This window comes from Macrobrachium nipponense, chromosome 6 (assembly GCF_015104395.2).
Source record: "Macrobrachium nipponense isolate FS-2020 chromosome 6, ASM1510439v2, whole genome shotgun sequence".
Lineage (NCBI taxonomy): Eukaryota > Metazoa > Arthropoda > Malacostraca > Decapoda > Palaemonidae > Macrobrachium > Macrobrachium nipponense.
The window spans coordinates 77,180,742-77,201,660 of NC_061108.1; the positions used below are offsets into that span (position 1 = coordinate 77,180,742).

The 20,919-nt window shown below is 39.9% G+C and overlaps 1 protein-coding gene across 1 annotated transcript in view; it reads right to left on the reverse strand.

Moving 5' to 3' along the window:
• Positions 1-20,919, reverse strand: part of LOC135216759 (protein Wnt-4-like) — a 319,657-nt gene that overhangs the window by 215,092 nt on the left and 83,646 nt on the right. Inside the window, exon 2 of the mRNA XM_064252235.1 lies at positions 18,179-19,106. Coding sequence (XP_064108305.1) covers positions 18,179-18,258 — 80 coding nt within the window. The 5' untranslated portion in view covers positions 18,259-19,106. The remainder of the gene's footprint in view (positions 1-18,178; positions 19,107-20,919) is intronic.

Consider the following 20,919-nt stretch of genomic DNA (forward strand, 5'->3'; position numbering starts at 1 on the left):
TTTTGTAATTTAAACTCCACAAAACACTAAATTGTTTTTGGATTTGCAATGTGAAATGATAGAGGAAGTAAACAGCCTTGAAGTCACCCTGTTAAAGAACAATATAAGTTTATAGCTAATGTAACCAAGTGTTAATGCTATCAATGTTGAACAGGTCTTGCATTTTATGGTGTCATGCTCTACTTTAAAAGTGTGCCAATCTGATAACGGACGAAAGAGGTGACAGCCCATTCTCGCTCTGCCGAATCACTCCGATGTTATTTTGGGAGAGAGAGAGAGAGAGAGAGAGAGAGAGAGAGAGAGAGAGAGAGAGAGAGAGAGAGACTGACTCTGACTGGAGGATTTGCCAGACGATGACCAGACTGCGCAAGCGCTGAACCTTCAGTTCCAGTTCTTTGTTTTACAAAAGAAAAGGCAGAGCTTCATTTACGATATCAATGAAGATTCGGTAAAGTATTTTTTTTTTTTTATGCATTTGCGTGTGGCCAAACTGCCGGAGATCTTTCAAGGTGGTTATGGTTTTATGATGAGAGAGAGAGCTGTATAGGTCAGAATAAGGAAACAAATCCTGATCAAGATAATGAGAGGCTTTTTTAAAACGAGGCTATTTGGAGAACGTCGCTGGGTCTTGGGTGCAGTCGCGTCTGCCAAGGCATAGAGTACTCGGCCTGAAGCCTCCATTCACACATAAACATCAGTTTCCATGACAAAAAAGGTGGAATTCAGTAGAAACTTCTCATCTGTCAGTGGAGCGAGCAGACGTCAGCGACAGGTAAGCAGATGATGACAGCAGGTAAAGGGCGGGATGAGGACCCAGAGCGTCAGTCGCTGCTGCTGCCTGGTGGGCCTCTTTCAGGTGGATATTGAAAGGGATGGACCGGCTGACATGCAATGGCAACCCGCAGGCTGCCACAAGCCCATTGCAGTTCGTAGCAAGGCTGCTGTTTCTCCTTCCCCAGCCTTCAGTGTTGCCGTCATTCCACGCAGCCAGCAAGGACACTGAATTTTATTCTATTGACGATTCCACGTCGCTCATATTTCGTCCTGTTTGGTCTGGAAGTCTTTCGCTTCGTTTCGTCGGGTTTCGACAGTGTTCTGTTCAGGAAAGTCTTCACTTTCACGATGACGCTGTTGTCGTTGTATAGTTGATACAGCATTTGCCTCTCGATCTGTGATTTCATCATATAATATGGCATACTCATAAACTGATATTTTTCTTACTAATGTGATCGTCCTTTCAAGAAATCCCCCCCCCGCCCTCTGAAAATTTAAAAAATGTATCTTTTGAAAAGATTCCCCGATTCATTTCCCGTTTGGATATAGGGGGATATTTTAAATCTCTTTTTCATTAACATATTTTGAAGTTCTAACAAATCACCTACTCGCGTGTTTTCTTTTCTCCGAAACTAGATATTAACTATTCCCTTTATTAGTAGTGCATTGTCAACGCGTGTACAAATGGATTGTAAGATAATATAAATATATTTTGTCTTCATTGTGAGATTGTGGAACAATTTCTCTCTCTCTCTCTCTCTCTCTCTCTCTCTCTCTCTCTCTCTCTCGTAATAGATAACAGCATGTTAACTTAAATTTAGGAGTTACATCTCCATTCAGCCAGCTGTTTGGTCGGCCAGATACTGCACTTCAGGAAATGTGCAAATAGTTTTTTATGGTTGAACTAAGCATTATTTAATTTAATGGAATTCAATTCTGCATGTAACGGAAATACGGTTGGATATACAAAAGAAAACGCTCTGCTGTCGCTGCTGATTGAGTCATCTTTGGTTTTAAATGGTTTTGATTTTTGTTTGTTTCCTTAATTTATAAATTGAGGAGCGTTAGTGTTATATGAAAAGGCTTATATCACGCTTATCTCCGTTATCAAAGCGTATTTATGGTTTATTAACGCTTTCAATAATTTGCTTTAATTGAATTACATTTGAGCGTTGATATAACGTTTTTGGATCAATGGAGAGGAAAAGGTCCTTGAGGATCACTGTGCCCTGCAGCTTCCACGCAGTCAAATACTATGCAATCGAGGGATGGCCGCCAAGGGCGTGACGATACATAGAGCATTGACCTGAAACATCCTTGGGACTGTAAGGAATTGATCAAGTGATGGGGCTATCATGATAACAGATACACAAGTAGTACAGTGTGTTTGTATTGAACATTTTGATCATATGCTCGAGTATGGCCGCGCGCAACGACCCAAATCTAATCTGTTTGATGACTGGAAATTAATAAGGTGAGATGAATCATTAGTGCCTACAGTCATGAAGAATGAACTTGACTGTTAGCATTATTTCTTCCACCTTTGGTTTTTTCATTCTGTGAAAAAGAAAATGAAGTCTGGACATTCATTTCTCATGTATCGCTTGATGCGTCCTTGGAATATTGGGTATCCTTCCTGGCTGTAAGTCAGCGACGTTTTTCTTCCACGAATTATGATGAAGTATAGTGTTTTACTATCATTTGGAACGAGAATGCGCCGTTTTCTTGGCTGGCACTATTTCAGTCTTCAGTGTAATAACGTTTTCAGTCGTCACAACACAAAATAAATTGGATAAATTTTCAAATATAGTTTACCAATAGTTTCTCTAGATTTACGTGTCGCTGTGAATATTTGAGGGCTATTGGCGTTAAAGTGGTCATTGACACAAGAGCCTCCCTCAGCTGCATGTCATGACTCTCTCTCTCTCTCTCTCTCTCTCTCTCTCTCTCTCTCTCTCTCTCTCGAATACCTCGTAATTCCAGTCACTGTGTGAGGAAGTAACAACTAAGAATTTTTAGGACCCATTGTTAAATAGTCAAGGTCTTAGATATACTAGGTAGAAATGAGAAAAATCATTTTTTGAATTTAGCCCGACACTGGCGAAACACTCTTCATACGGAATACGATGAAGTTTTGGAGTTGTAATTAGGACAGCGGCAAAGTTAAAACGGTTTTGGCATTAGTGTGTCTGCTTCCTTGTCGATTGTTTGCCAGAGTTGGTGCAATCCCACTCATGTCTGTAAAATTGATTTTGAAACTGCATTCGAAGCGTAATTTGTCCGTTTGTGTCTTTCTGCGTCTTGCACTCTCACATACTAACGTTCAGTAACAAAGGGATGCATTCATTGTAAAACTGTAGCAGCAGCCCACAGCAATGGCGAGAGGAAGAAATATTGAAATAAATGACCTCTTTTCCTGCAACCAGTTTTATGAAAGTGACGATATCACTCGTAAATCATCGAAGGGAATATGTTTGTCACTGAAAGAGCTTGTCATGCAGAAGGCAACCTTCCTTTTTCTTGATCTCCCAGTGTCCCGTAGAGTATTGACAGCATCTGTAGAACTATAACGAGCGGACAGACAGACATGACATTTTTTCGTATTGACATCCTTTTTACCCAATCAGAGGTGGCATTTCGTGTCACTTACGTCATGTTCATTATGGAGATAATCCGACGTGTGTCTCCCGATCTTCATTTCTCACTATCTGGGTAATTACATATCGGGGAATCCCGATTCCAAGAACACGTAGCAGAGAAAACTTCCTCAAGAGAGTTACCGTTTATCGATTCGATCTGCTGGAAAGTCCCCTTATCTCCTTGGATCAAGATGTCAGTGGATCCGAATATTAAAAGAAATATGGAATTTATGTGAATTATTTTTTTGGGTCTTGCTTCTAGCGCGGTGCCATGTGTCACACAGCTCCAGCACAAAAAGGCTGTTGTCCTCTTATGCAGAGGTGTCTTCGTAGTTTGTCAAAGGTGCAAGGGTGTAGCAGATTCTCATGAAGTTCAGTGGAGGCGCCAGGGCTGCTTTCAAACACAATGGGCTTATGATATTTACTTGCTTAGATGCTTCTGCGTATTCATTTGTCGTTTTCCATTGTTCAACTTTCCTTCTTTTGTCACCTGTCAGGTCAAGTGGCCATTTTTTTGTTCTTTAAAAGTGTAAGCTCATTTTAAACAGCAACAATAACAACTCATTGAGGTATATCTGGCCTTGATCTTGATCTCGAATTTCATTTGAAGATGATACATACCTTATCATTTTATAACTATGTATGTATGTATGTGTATATTTACAAAATAGACACTAGCGCTTAAAAATAAAATTTGTTCATGAAACTTACCTGTCAGATATATATAGCTGTATTTTTTCCGAATCCGACAGAAATTTAAACACTTACGACACAGCAGTGGGAGTCAGGTGGGTTAGTACCCATTCCCGCCGCTGGGAGGCGGGTATCAGGAATCATTCCCATTTTCTATTCATAATTTTTCTGTCGCCGGTGCTGAAAACACCTGTTTTCAGTACCTCCGTCTTAGGATTTTGGAAACTTCATTGCCGCTAAGTATCCTAATTGTCTTTTGATTTATTCACTTGGATTTGTGGCTAGGCATACGCTATCTTAAATTGATTTGAATTTGATTCATTTTTGCATAAAATATCTGAATCTAGTTAGGCTAGTTTTCAGACGGGGTTGTCTGCAAAGATAGGGTGTGGCTACCGTAAGCTTCGTAGATTCGCACTTGGTATGTACGAGGGGGGGGGTATGGGTCTTGCTTCTTTGTTGAGATTTGTCATGTAAGGAGTGTGAGACTTTGTCTATTCCGTAAGGAAGACGTATGATTCGTATGTACGCAATTAATCAGTAAACATGTCTAATTCGTCCAAGGAAGGAACGTATGATTCGTATGTACGCAATTAATCAGACCTTCCTGTAGACTTTATTTTTTGCATAACCCTTTAGTATGGCCTACGGGCTATGTATATGTCTACGAGAGGTGCTCGCTCTCCTTCATTGCTGTGAAGTGCTACTTCTGTAATTGTTACTCCTAACCCTGCAGTGTTGCCTTCGGGCCCTAAGCAGTGTCTGTAGAGAAATTGCCCTTTCTCTGATACTCCTTCGATTCGTAACTTAGAATCGAAAGTGCTTGCTTTAGAGAGTAAAAGTGAAAGTTTTTGGGCCCACCATGGGGGAAGTGCAGTGATACCCCTTGTGTAGTGGAGGGTGCGTCAGATCGGCCTCGTTTCGCCTCTAGGCCGGGACCTCTGCTTGACTCCCAGAACCAGTGAGAGAGCATGTCGAAAGCCGAAGGAGGGTTACGAGGAACCCCCACCGATCTGGCGGTGCCTTCGGCAGTTTTCTGATGAAAATCCCCAGGACTTTGCCTAAGTGCGTGCACTGCACGAATCCTGAAGGATTGCTTCTCGTCCTCCGAAGCGTCCTCCCCGCGCAGGGGTTGGAGCTTTCGGATGGACTCGCGCCCTCTAAATAGAAGCTTTATAGAAGAGGACGCTTCACGTCTCTCTCTCTCTCTCTCGTTATGCGTTTCAGTGAGAAGTAAGAAGGCGAACGTCGCCTGAACTCGTGTCCGTCTTTCCACCGAGAATACGTAAAAGAAGTCATAGTAGCAGTAAGCTTTTGAGAGCGGACGCCCAAGCCAGGGGCGCGCGGGTGCCGGCCAAGCCCAAGCCGCGCCAGTGGACGCCGAAGCGTGCCGCGCAGTGGGACGCCGAGCCGCGCTCCAATGGGGGGGACGCCGAAGCGCGCTCCAGTTGGGACGCCCAAGCGCGCTCCAGTGGACGCGAGCGTGCACCAGCGCACGCCAGGTGTGTCGCCTGGCTGAACGTTTCTGTTGAACTCTTCAAGCTCTTTGTTCAGATTTGGGCTTAAAGAATTTTTACCTCCTACCTTCGATGATACCTTCTACCTCACCTGCAAAGAATGTGAAGTAGGCAGTGCTTCGGAGTAAGCTTAAAGTGAACAGACAACTTCTTCGAAACCCAGCAAGACATCGGGTTTCGTGAATTCAAGAGGTCTCTGTCAATTAATATTGCTTTTCGCATAGGTGGATGGAGTTAAGGAAAGCTCAAGGGAAGTTCTCGTTTGCTCTACCGCAAGCTTTGCCATTCTGCCAATAAATTTAAGTTGCCACTACCGCAGTCAAGACTGCGATAAGGCAGTTATGGGTTATAAAGGCTCGATGTCCTGCACGTCAGGACTCTCGGCAACGTTCAGTAGGATTCTTGCAAAGGCACTCATCCAAAAAGTATGCTCTTCAGGAAAGCGCAAGACAGGACTGCCTTTGCCATACTGCCAATAAATTTTAAGCTTTAGCAGGCATTAGTTGTGATACGGGAGAGGAAGCTGGTTGGAGAGTTTCTTCCTCTTCCCAGGATAATTTTGCCAGCTTTTTAGCCCATCTGAAAGGGCTTTTCAGATGATAAGATTTTGTTAGTTCCTAGTCGGGACTACGCTGCCGAATTGAAACATCGTCGTAATACCTGACGTAAGCCCAGTCTCTTAACAGGATTCTTGCCCCTTCCTCGTTTGAGACGGGAATCGGAAAATAAAATGCTCGACTTCCTGGATTAGTTCTTTTGTCAATTCAGTGACTTTCCCCCATTGACAATATACTATCGTTTTGTCAAGTAAGTGGGTATCCCCTCATTGACAAAATATCTCTTTGTCCCGTAAATGGGTTAGTTTCTCATTGACAAACATCTCATTAACTTGATATTGCGTAAGCGAATAAGCTCTTATTGACAAGATTCGGAAGAGCTCTCATTCGTCATTCGCAGACTCGTACAAGAAAAATAGACTTGTAGACTACGTCAATGAACGCTTATGTCCAATAACATAAGAAGCTTGAGCTGACTGCTTCGATTCTCCTAAGTTTTGTTCATGAAACTTGCCTGTCAGATATGTATGTAGCTGTATTTCCGAATTCAGCTATATATGTCTGCCAGGTAAGTATGAACAAACTTTATTGTGATATAATTTCATATTTTGCCTTGCGTTATTTATTTCTGGTGGTTCAACAAAAAGTCATATACGCTTGCTGTAGTTACCTCTTCGGATGGCAACCGAGAGGTCTATGGTCCATTTTAAGGACATTTATCGTTACTCCCTGCAGCCTTCCAGGAGTTTCCGATTTATCTTTTACCGTTGTATGGTAGTGTTCTGACGACACAAACGCATCTATAATATTTAGCGTTTTCTGTTTTCGCTTAAATATACCAGCTTGAGAGTCTCTTTATGCTAAAAATAAACGAACCTTTTTCTTCATAGAATAGGGTAGCTGGCAACCCAGGCATAAAGTTAAGAGACGATGACGGACGATCGTAAGCTGCTGCTGTCACTGTCCTCTGACTCCTCATCCTCAGTCCAAACGAGCCAGTACCAACTCGTTCGCTGTCATGCGCTGTAGGTTAAGTCTCTCTCTCCTGCGGGATTGACTGACTAACCGTATCTCTGTGCTGGCAGTTACGTCTCTCTCTCTCCTGCGGGATTGACTGACGAACTGTATCTCTGCCCTACAATCACGGACTTTAGCCTAAAATTGAGGGGATTCCTTACATGAATGAATAAACATTGCATTCGTTTGGCCCTTAATATGTTCTACAGAGATATCTTACTCCTTTCGGTGCTCGTTACCGCACGGTATAGGACTACGAGTCTACCGCAACATTGCACTATTATATGCTCTCTTGCTTAGGCAAAGCGCAGCCTTATTAGGGAAGTAAACATACTGTGTGAGGGAATGGATGAGCTTGCTGGGGACCATTTCCTTCCTAAAGAAGTTTTGTTTTTTTTCCCTGAATAGACTGCAATTCAGACCTCTACAGTTTTTTCCTACCGGGAAATTGAAATTTTATTAAAGATCTAGGAATGATTCTGAACATCTCTCGGTGCGTTAAGTATCTCTTGAGGTGATAGAAAAAGAAGTTGCCGGACATCTGGAGAGGGTTTCAGATGTCCTGGATCATAATCTGAAAGAAGTGGAAGCAATTCAGTCGTCCCTCCAGTCCTCGAACGAGTTTTTGGAACCATGGTCCATATCAACTCTGATCTTCCACAGCTCTCTCATATCTTAGGAAGTATCTTCTCTCCGGTCCCGGTTCGGGTTTACGAGAAAGAGCCTATTATAACAACAGGCGTAGAATGGAACGATCCTCTAGAGGTTCGTTACAGGATTGCAAAAGTCCGTTCGAATCGTCTCGATCGAAGGCAGCAACTACTGACTTCCGAGTGGAATCTTTCTTTAGAAGTATGTTGAAGAGTTTGTTTTGGGAAAGGAAACCGTTTAAAGGGGGGGAACCGGGTTTCCTTTTCCCAATTTTTTCCAATTTCATCTTCGCTAGGTTGAGGACGAAGAGGCTTCTTCTTCTCTGCTCCCTTTTTCTCGATCCGGGAGCGGTAACATTAAACGCCATCCTATGATATTGAACGGGGATGGATGTTTAGTCTCTTTTCCCCTTTTTCAATCACTTAGGAAATGTAATAAGATGATTTATATCATCACAGGTTTTAGCGACACTGACGCTAATCGCCCCATGTTGGCCTTTCAAGACCCTAGATTCACAGGTGCACGTCCTTCCAAGGACCTTTTCCCGAGAGAGTCGGTCTCCTTTAACACGAAAGGTACCTATAACCTCTCCGCTCTGAGTCTGACTACGTTCAGACTATCGAGATGTTGACAGCATAAGATTGCAGTCTTCCCTTTCCGTTTGAAGAATGGGATAAGCTGGCAGTCACAACTATTAAAGAATACGCAAATATGTTGTTGACGGCCTTTGGGCTCAGAGATTTGCTTCTGTCAAACAACAAAGCCCTTCACGATCTTTGAGTTCTGTGAAATCTCGAAACTCGCCCTCACCATCTACTTTTTGTTCTCACCGGTGTTTTCTCGGAGTCAGACACTCGGTGCGAGATCAGGAGACATATAGTAGCCCTGAGTTTCTTGTTGACGAAGTCGGTTGCGTTTATACACCCCCGATGATCGTTTAACATGAGACCAGGTTGGACTGTCAGCATTCGTCCTTCGGGACTGAATCGCCTTTTTGCTCCTCGCTCCTTTCTCCTGGCACCAGAAGCTCGAGTCAGGAGTGGCTCAGGAGTTGATTCGCTAACAACGTTGGGTTGCGTGATACACCCCCCAAGGTTTGCTTAGCTTGAATCGCCCAGGCAGTCCAAACACTCATCCTTCAGCGAAGAATAGTGCCTTATGGTCTTCAGGGTACAGCCTTGCTGTCCTTGATTCGTCTGACTGGTCAACTGGTCGGTCACCTGACGTTAGTACAGACGGACTGACTGTGCATGTCCAGATCGAAGCTTTCAATATGGAACTTAGACATAGTCTGAAGTTCTTGATGTCAAAGCATTCGAACATCTCCTACCTGTTTAACTTCTTGCATGTGATCAGGAAGGCATTTTTCTAACACCCTAGATACGACAAAGAGGGTTAGTGAGATTTTAAGCCATCGTCACAAGTTTTGGCTTTAGAGAACACAAGGCGGTGTGCTCTCTAAGCTTTTCGTTATGGCCTAAGAATGGAAACCCGTTTTGTCCTTGGGCCAGGAGCTTGGAAGCAAGGATGGCACAAGTAGTGGGCAGGAGCCAGAGAGAGTCCTGTGCCCGTCAGGTCTCTCAAGTTTTATCTACATAAAACTCAAGAAAGTCGAAGTCGTACGGACAATCTGCAGTGTTCCGAAAAGACCAGACTTGCCCATATCGAAGAACACCCTGGCTTTATTGTTAAGGAGGTCTTTCAAAAAAGCTCCTTCTTTGTGTTTGCACAAAGATTTGAAATCTTTTGATTTGAATGCTCACGAGGTGAGGGCGCGGCCTCGGAAGCATTTCAACAGAGCATGGCACTCAGCAACATCCTGAGTACCATGTTTTAGCGAAGCAACTCTGTGTTCAATTCACACTCCCTGCGAGATGTGAAGATGGCATATGAGATCTGCTGCTCGCTAGGGCCATAGTGTCTGCAGACACAATCTTGGGGGCAAGAAGTACCACTCATCCTATCCTGTAGAAAATGGTTAGGAAGAGCTCTTAATTTAGTAGTTGAGTCGCCGACAACGGTGACTTCTTAACTCTTAAGCCTTAGTTAACACACCTTAACTTTGGCTAGGTGGGTCAGGTGGTGATATATATTTTTATATATATATTTATTTTACTTCTTAGCCCTCATGGTATGGTCAATATGGTCTAGTCACGTCGTGGTCTCGCCCCTGTTGACAGATCATCTGGAGTGCACCAGCTATATAGGTCTCTACCTTGCTGGCAACTCTAGTAGCACAAGCAGACTTACGCGGCAGTAACCACGAAGTCAGCTATGCTAACAGGTAAGGAATCAAGATATCAATTATCTGCATATATATGTTTCCTAAAATCTTCTATTCTGTCTACTCCCACCACCAAAGGTGGGATTCAGCTATATATATATATCTGACAGGTAAGTTTCATGAACAAAATGATATTGTAATGATACAATTAAGTTTGTTCATACTTACCTGGCAGATATATATATATCAAGTACCCACCCACCTCCCCTCAGGAGACAGTGGAAATAAAAATTATGAATAGAAAATGGGAATGATTCCTGATACCCGCCTCCCAGCGGCGGGAATGGGTACTAACCACCTGACTCCCACTGCGTGTGTCGTAAGTGTTTAAATTTCTGTCGGATTCGGAAAAATACAGCTATATATATATCTGCCAGGTAAGTATGAACAAACTTAATTGTATCATTACAATATCATTTTTTCGTACATGTTTGCAAAGTGGATATATTCTGCGGAGCAAAAATTTAAGGTGAATGAAAGTCGGATTCGCTGCCTAGTTATCTCTAAAACAGTGACGTCATGAATAGTCTCTCCTAATATTTGTTCTCGCACCAACAATGCCTTTTATGAGGAGAGTAACTTCAGGAGGTTAAACTTGCTATTGAACATCACTTTGCTTAACCTTCGCTCAAGATTTGGCTGTTCAGTGGTCAGGTAAATAAATATACTATAATTGGTAAAATGAAATATAAACTAGATTTGATTCTTAGTCTTTGCAACGCTTCTGTGTTCAATTTATTCGTAGAGATAAACAAAGCCATTGACTGTTACTTATGTCAGTTGGTGTTTCGCACTGTGAGAAAGAGAATGAAGAATTCATGCATGTCGGTTCCAGTTATGCAACCTTGGACTTTTTCAGAGCATACGCATCTCTCTCTCTCTCTCTCTCTCTCTCTCTCTCTCTCTCTCCTTTTTGTATCGTTCGCTCCGAGGCCAAGTTGCCAGCTGTAAGTGAGGGTGTGGAAATGCAAGCATATGGTCTAGGGTCTGTCATTGTTGCCTCGCCGCGATGTCATTCCAGGAAGCCTGAAGGATGAAGGTGTTGATCTGTGCATCAGACGTTCTCTCAGATCTGTGTTTTACCTTTTGCCTCTCTCTCTCTCTCTCTCTCTCTCTCTCTCTCTCTCTCTCTCTCTCTCTCTCTCTCTCTTGATGAGGCTGTAACATTTATAAAGAACTCGTGTATACATGCTAATTTTGTACTTCGAAGTAGTGTTTGCTACTTTTCTTAATGTAAATATAGTTGCCTAGAATGTTAGCAGTATCTTCGAGACGTCAAGAAAAAATCTGAAGAATTTGATCTGCCTCTCCAAATATCAAAGCTAGTTTTTTCTGGTCTTTTGTTCTTTTGCCACAGTTCATTTGCCTCTTGAAAATGTAGTTTTATGGCCGTGTGTTAAGCGCCAGTTACCTTGAAATATTTGCTGCCTTGTGCGCCTCACGTAGGTATTTCATCTGTGACGGCTGAACAACTTCTCTTCGGCGGGAGTAGGTTATTCAATATGACTGTGAATTGTGTATTTTTCTCCTACAGTGAATTATTTATTCTATGCTTTTGCACTTACCGTCTTGTTTTCGTATATGATGTTCGTCATTTTATTCTTTGTCAATAGTTCCATAGCCGACTCGGCCGGAAAGTGACAGGATTCAAAGGAATACTAAATAAACAACCAAATGAAATGGCGGCTATTTCAGCTGCAAGCCAGACAGACGTCTGATGCCCTAATGAGATGTAAAAGAACACCGTGATTACCCCGCTATCGGTTGAAGGGGAAATCGGTAATGGCGATTGAGATGGTCGCAGAGACGTGTGTGGAGGGGAAATGATGATTCCAGCCATACCGCACTCTTCTCTTCGTTCTTGCTCCCCCTTCCCTCTCTTCTACCCTTCCCTCCCCTCTCCTCCTTTGGGTCCCCCCTCTCAGCCCTCACTCCAGCTCTCCCCCCATTATAATATGGGCCACTCAGATTTCATACTAAAGATCCGATGTCTTCTCTGCCTGGCCAGACAATGGAGGAGTAGGTACATTTCCTCCTTCCCCCTCTTTGCGGTTCTTTCTTCGTTAGGGGCAGGGGCCGCTGGAAGACAGGGTTAGTAGAAGAGGAGGAGGAGGAGGAGGAGGACGACGTAATGCGGAGGAGATGAAGGGGTTTAAGAAATAACGTTGATTGATTGGTGATTGTAATTGCAGTTATTGATGGGGAGACAGATAGGCAGGTTTGACTTTGTAGCGCATAGCGGTCTGGTCTTGAATTGTTTCGTTGATACCAAAATACAGTTAGTGGAAGTTTTACAAATGGCTCCTCGAGCAGATAATAAATATAATGAAAAAGAAACTACTCTTAAGGATGGCCACAGAATATTCCAGCAAAACCACGATTTATTTGAGAGCATAGAAGCTGAACCCTATTGGCGCCATGTTTTTTTTTTCATAAATCGAGAAAATTGTGAGTCTGTGTCAAGGCCAAAGGAAATCATAAGCCGTAATTGTTTAAAACCTCATTTATTTTGCATGCTTGTAGGTAGAGTTTGTGTTGACTGCTCAATGTCAATTATTATTATTATATTATTATTATTATTATTATTATTATTATTATTATTGTAACTTATGAAGTCACATTACATAATGGTTCCTTATCTAGTTTTTCATGTGCCTCTAGTCGGTCTAGTGCATTAAAAAAAAACGTTATTTCCTCCAACGTTTCTTTCGGGGAGCGCCCTTTTGCTCGTTCACTTTTCGTGATCTCTTCCACTGTATGACGTTATTGGATTCTCTTAACTGGTTGGGTGAGTTTGATTATTTGATACGGTCTTTTTTTCATGTTTATTGTCATCCACTCCATTTTTTTCTTGTTCTGCTTTGATGTAATAGTACTGATTCCCATTGGAGCAAAATGGGATAGTAGGTAATAGGTGATAAATCAGCATTTCTTCTCGTGTGTTTGAAGTTGTGAAACCGCTACAACAGAAAGCTGTCATTCCTAAGGAATTCAACAAACTCTGAGTTGGTTGTACTACTTCCCTTTTATTTTCATGGACGGCACCTACCCCCAACTGTTGGAGGATCCCTGTTTATCTAAGTCTGATTGATTTACTGCAGAGGAAATCCCACTAAAGCTTTATCAATATTTCTCTTGTAAAATATTAGAATTTTGTAGATCAATTTAGGAAACCGTGGCTCATTTGAACGATTTTTTTTTTTTACAGGAAAAGTTGTAAATAAGCAATGTATGGATGCAACATAGATATCGCAGAGCTCACTAAATTTAGTCCAGTTTTTCTATGCGCAAAGAAGGATTAGTAGATAAAGAACTCATTAAAGCCCTATGTGAGCTATTTACTAAATGATAAGCAAGTTGTTGGATGCCAATTCGTATCACAATGAACTTGATGCTGAAGCCGTTCAATGTGGAGGGGAGCTGCATGAGAGAAGTCCTTGGCTCTTAATAAGCCATGCGACTAGGCGAGATTGCCGTAGACTTGGCAGTTTCTTATAGTGAACTTCATTTGAGCGCGATACTAGCTCTTAGCATTTCACCCATCAGCGAAATCAGATGTATGAGAGGGCAGTTGCCATGATATCGATAATAAATAGTAAATATCTGCCAATCCCTTACAGTCTTTTGTTTTTTCTTTTTCTGTTGATTGGTCCCTTTCACTTTAGAAAATTATAGGGCTCACTAACAGCATCGTCATTGTCAGGTAGCAGGTTACTTGTATAAAAAAAGCATGTGAACCTGGCTGAAATATAAAATTTATAAAAAAAGCATGTGAACCTGGCTGAAATATAAAATTTATAAAAAAAGCATGTGAACCTGGCTGAAATATAAAATATTACTGATGTGTTTTGGTCAGTTATTAATTAACCTGAATAACAGATCGCGTCTTATTCAGAGGGAGATTTAACATTGCACAGTATTGGTCTTCGTGTAATTCATTTGATCTTCATAGGCTTTTATCAAGATGAAAAATTATGTGTGAGGTTACTAGGTTTATTTTTTTTTTTATCAATTACTTAAAATACATGAATGCTACTAATATCTGGGTTATTTTTGTTGTCAGTTTGGCTTCACAATTCTCACTAACAGTATTGCATTCATGCACTTATAAGTCTTTATTTTCCTTCGTACGAGTAAAACTATTAGCCATACATTGTTTTGAGGACTGTTATACACTAAATCGAGTATTTTAACAATTTCCCTTGTTTGTAAATTTATGCATCTACTTTTTATTTGATTTTTAGGTTGTCTGTTTTACTTATAAAGATACTCATTCATAATTCTTTCAGGACTCGATAATTCTTAGAAAGGGAGATCTGAAACTTATTTACTTATATTATATTATATTATATTATATTATATTATATTATATTATATTATATTATATTATATTATATTATATTATCCGGTGTTTAGGACTGTCAACAGGGCCAAAAGGGTTATTCAAGATTTCAGCCAAAGTCCTCTTGCTGGTAAAATGAGGGTCCTCAGCAATGAAGTAGCTGCCTAGTAACCAGTGTAATATTGTAGTCGCAATCATGGTAGATAGAATAATAAGACTTCCCATATCATCCAAAAATAACTTCTGTTCAAGAAAGGTAACATCTGAGCCACATCCTGCGGATCCAAGTGTGAATGTGTGGGGAGGCGCAGAGGCGCCATGACGTTGTAAAAGGTTATTGCTGGTGAAACGTTAGAGCAGTTGGCTTTGAGGTTGTTTGGTCAGTAGGTAGAAAAGAGGACGGATACTGGAAGGGAAAGCATTTCCACCCAGGAGTCATAGGAGGAAAAGTTGAGTACATCTTTCTTTAGCCAGACCACTGAGTTGATGAACAGCTCTCCTAGGGCTGGCCGGAAGGAGTATAGAATTTTACGTGGCTAGGAACCAATTGATTACCTAGCAACGGGACCTACAGCTTATTGTGGGATCCGAGCCACATTAATATTGCGAATTGAATTTTTAGAGCGGAGAGTCGAACTCGCTACTACCGAATCGGTAGGCGAGAACGTGAACCACTCGTCCAACGAGGAACTTTCATAGGAGGAAGAGAGGCAGGTGGAAAATATGGTGGGCTCGTGGAGTTGAAAAATGGTCGTCGATGGGTAGAGACTTGAGACTGACGAGACTCCAGACTGCATAGCAGACCAAGATGGATAACGAAGTCATTGCGTGTGCTGTGGCGTTTGACGAGCTGCTGATAAACCTTTTGTATTGGTATAATGCTGCATAAGTTTCTGCTGTGCTTATGCATCCTTCATTCAGAAAGTGGAGAATAATTGTTGCAGAGATTATATGTAATTTTTATTGCAACCACCCTTCAGAAAACAGCCTTTTATTTGTATATATGTAATTTATGTATATTTATATTATGTATTTGTATAACTGTATATATAAATTATACTTACATACGTATACACACACACACACTCACACACACACACACACACACACACATATATATATATATATTATATATATATATATATATATATATATATATATATATATATATATATATATATATATATATATATCAGGCGGTTATTCTGAAGGATGGTTGCAAAAAATCTATAAATACATTATTCTACCATTCCCCTTTTTTCACGTGATGTTAGTAGCACCACACCCTTAGCATCCGGATCGTCTACTGTTCTTGGTGCTCACCCGTATTGACTATATATATATTATTATTATATATATATATATATATATAATTATATATTAATATAATATACATATATATATGTATAACTGAATCATGAAAGTTTGGAGTGATGAATATATAAATAATGGTAGAAGCCACGGAGGAAAGTGAAACAGTGGAGTCGAAAGATCTTGTAGCTACTCCATTGTTTCACTTTCCTCCGTGGCTTCTACCTTTATTTATATATACATATGTATGTGTATTTATTGATTTATTTATACTACAGTGATAACGTGATATATATTGTATATTTAAATATATACACAATGTATATATACAAAAATGCTATACGCACACACATATATAATGTCATTGTCTAGTGATAATGTTATACGTATATGTATAAATTTATATTTTTTCATATACATATACATACATACATACATATATATATATATATATATATATGTATATTTGTATATATTATACACATATATACAATGCGTATATACAAATATGCTATACACACACACACACACACACACACACACACACACATATATATATATATATATATATATATATATATATATATATATCATTGTCTAGTGATAACGTTACACGTATACATATACATATATGTTACTATATATAGTTATATTTTTTATGCATACACATACATATAACATATATATGAAATATATATATATATATATATATAATATATATATATATATATTATATATATTATATATATTATATATATATATACATATATATATATATATATACTATATATATTACATATATAAACTTTCAGAACAAAATTATATTATTATTAAGGAAAGTTTCCAGTGTATCATGACTGGCAGTTCATATAAGTAACGAGATGATAGTATGTACTAAAATTCCTTGCTGCATGAAATATAATGTTAACTGCAATGAGTATTTTCTAATATGTAATAAATACAGGTTAAGTGCAGCAAATACATTCCTGACTCGAAATGATATACTCTTAAAGTCAACGCCGGAGACATCAATTTCCAGAGGTAATGATCAGAAGTCGAGCTCTCCCGGCCGCGTCTTGGAATCTACGACCACATACCTATTTGCAGCTCTTCTTGACACATGCCCTCGCTCTCCTATAAACATATCTAATTAATATTAGAGTCCAGGGATTGAACATGTTCTTAATTCTCCCTTAGAAATAATTATGTAGAAAACTTCATCAGTTGCGTGCAGATATATCTATACTTTTACAATCCTTGTTTATATGTGTATATATAATATATATATTATACATATATATGCCCAATTATTTGTAGTTTTAATAAAAGAAAAATAAGCCGAGTCAGGTAGCACACTTAAAATGCTAGAACTAGGATAAGGTTCTGTCAGTGTACTTTCATCCATTTGTAATAAGAGAGGCGATTATCTGTTATCCAGCTATTTGTCTTTCGTTGTCGTTGGTGAGTTTTGCCTCCCAAATAACTAATGCAAACGAAAATTCATCATAGGCTAACTTTAAAGTAATAGTACAGTCTGTTTTCAAGTTTCCCTTGTTCTGTTTTCATCAGTCGTTTAGCACTTTATTTTCTTTTAAATGCAAACAAATTTCGATTTCACTAGAAAGAATGTAGTCCAAACCTTTGAATATTAATGTTCACTAGTATCATATCATTTAACGAGGAAATTATCGATTTTGTTTTACCTGACTATTTTTCTTCTTCTCCTTCCTACTTGGATTCAGCGTCAAGTGATCTAAAGGTTTTCTTCCTGGGTGTGTTGGAGAAGGATAATCTGTTCAAATAGGTATATATTGCATTCATCGTCAATTTTTGAAAAGCAGCCGACGCTCGTATGTGAAATGGTAGTTTACTCTGTAATTAACAAGGTCGTATTCTCATTTCTTAGTGACAGTTTTCCTTTTATTCCTTCCACTTCTAGACCATGGAACTCTTGTTCAGAAATTTTATTTTCTCTAAGGTGCTGTATTTCAATTTAAGACAAAACTTACTCATCTGTCTTACACTGGTTTTGTCTCGTCACTGTTCATTTGAATAGAAAGACAAATTATTAGCTGCTGTTTGACAAGCTCTCCTACTTGTTCCAAAGACCATACTGAAACCTTTGCTTATGAATTCCTACTTTTGAATCGACACAAGGCACACTTTGGTCTTTACCTTATACAGATCGAGTTATGTCAAAATACTATTTTCATGAGTTATTCATGCATGCGCTACCAAATCAGTCTTGAAAATCTATGTTTGACGCTCTGCAAATAAATCTGGAAGATGAAAGTGCTCGCGTACAAAGAGATCAATAGTGAAGGGCAACAGAAAAAACGATGAGCAGATAGAAAGAACGGCAAATAAGTAAAATTTCATTTGTCACTACTTACCACCAGGTGGCGGTTGCTGGGCTCCAGGTGATGCAGACTACTATCGCCCCAAATAAGATCACAGTCTTCAGGGTCCTCATTATTTATAATTGCTCTTATAGCAACTAGCAGAGTCGTAGGTCTTCAGAAGAAACACTCAAGACTTATCTTCTCGTGTATTTGTTTTACACAACTATATCCGAGGAACTAGATAGCAGAATTGTGAATATTCACAGTTTTAAGTACCTTGTCATTTTGATCCTTGGGTGAAAACTTGTATTTTTCTTTTGCTTGTGCTTTGAGAGTTTGCTTGTGCTTTAAAATCATGAGCTCATTTTAATTCAAGTCAGAAGTCATTATCATTTCATTGCCCTAATAAATAAAGCACTAATGCTGTTTCCGCCAAGACACCAAAAAAGGGAATGGTTTGACTTTCCCGTCTACATTTCGAACACCTTTTATCACGATGCCTCGTTACTAGCGATTGTCACTCGTATTAGGAGCCCTTGCGAAGCTCCAAATCAGTATGTTCCCATCCAATAGTGTTTTCCAGTTATCCAAAACTTGTCTTGAGCGTTTCACTTCATGCACAAAAATCTCTGTAAAAAAGACTGGTTCGGTTGAGAAGGTTTCATGCAAAATCAACCCATATCTCCTCTTTGGGCGACTGAAGCGTAAATGAAAACTTGAACTTTACTGTATTTGCTTGGATGGTGATGGTTAACATACCATTTTTGTCATTGCGCCCCAGTTTACTTTTCTTAATGATTTACCACTTTTATTTACTGAAATACTTTAATCAATTTCCAATGCAGATTTGGTTGTGACTAAATTTTGCCTAAACGGGATAAGGAAATCTTGCTGTGAGGATGTCTTCAAGGATGATGCATCAAGCCAAGTCGTGGGACGACGCTTCGAAGCATTCTTTTAAGATTGTCTCTCGTTTCCCCTGTAAATAGAAAATAAAAGCAAATTCAGTTTCAGTATTACTAGAATGATTACATACATTGTAGAAATCATAAGTAAAAGCAAAAATAAGATGATGTTATATGATATCCAGTTGGAATTGTAACATGCTAAGAGCATGGCATTAACATGAATATTACAATGATGATTTTTTATTTCTTAATTCATAACAATTTCGGACGAACGCTTAGGTGATACAAAATTTGCGTTGGGTTTGGCAGATGTGAATACAAACACACACACGCACACACTTGTGTGTATGTGTTTTTTCTACAGTTTTAATATTATATCTGCTCATTTCTCAAGTGTCGGTACGTAGTCATTATCCCTCCAACAATTACCCCTTCGTCGTCCAGTGACTTGCAGTTTTGTGCCTCCGCAAAATTTCATCTTCAGATACAAGTTCCTGTTGTTCCCCAAGTCGAGCGTACTTTATAAATATTTTTCACGCAGTCAGTAATATTTTCAGTAATAATTTCAACCTAAAGGAAAAACAGTGGGATTAACCATATTTTTGCCCTTTTCTTCTTTTGAAGCGGGAAAGGGTTCTTGGTTGATAGCTGGGAGGTGTCGCCAGCTGGGTATCTCCTCCAGCCATCCTGTGCCCCAATAGTCCCACCTACGCCCCTGTGATAGCTGCCATCACCGTAGACTGACATTGAGCCATACTAGCTGAGTCACACCATAACCGTGTGTTTTTCTCCTTTGGCTCCTAATTATAGATTTTCCTCGGATTCACATTCGTACATTGGACCATAAATTGTAGTCCCGATACAGTGACCACCTTCCCCCCCATCCTCCTCCCCCCACTACCACCACTGCCTCACTCTTAACGCTATTGTTATTCATCTTAGTTTCGATGTGCGTATATACGTAAATGATCAATGGTGTAAGAGTTTTTCTTAATATGTATACATATACGTAGCACGCACACAATTGGAGTACATTAAAGGTTTTTGGATGTCGACGCCAACGGGACAGGGTACCTAACCAAGTCTGGAAGGGAAAGTGTAATAAGGAAAAGTTGGGGTTTTATCCTGGAAAAAAAAAAAGAAACTGCAACCAGGAAGATAATAGTTTAGCAGTAGAGGGAAAGCTATTCAGTTACCTAAAAAAGCATTTCTAGTTTTGGTGGTTTCCATCGACCAGTGTTACGAGAGATCACCTGAAGGGTCTACCCTTAGGCCACTTTGCTAGAAAGGCGACTGAGAAGCTGCCTTGTGACGAAGGAAAGAGGATCTAGGGAGGAAGAGCTCATCGCAGTGTCATAGGGCGGCAGGTGGACAGTCGAATTCATATTGATCAAGGCGAGAGAAATACGATAGTTCCGCATCCTAAATATTGAGAGCTATGATCCAAACACTCATATATCAGTAAAACGTGAAGGTTTGGTATTAGGGGCGAAGAAATGACTTTTAAACAAAAGTCAGTTTCCACATTCAGTGTGACTTTTCTTATCAGTGTAGAAGTCATCTGCCGATCTGCCGGTCTATCCGTCCGTCTTTGTCTGTCCACTTCATGCTATCTGTATTTCTGCTGTTGACTTCTTCAGGTACTTTATAAAGCATCTGGTTGGATAATTATTACTGACAGTAAGGCAAGTTTCTAATATAAGCGCATCATCTATGTATATATAAATGTATGTATGTTTGTATGTATGTCCCAGCATAACTCTTGAAATGCATTGAGAAATTTCAGCCAAACTTGGTATACATATGACTTACTATCTAGAAATCATCACCGTGGAGTTAAGTTATCACTAGCACCAAAGGGCGTGGGGATGGAAAGGGCTTCCC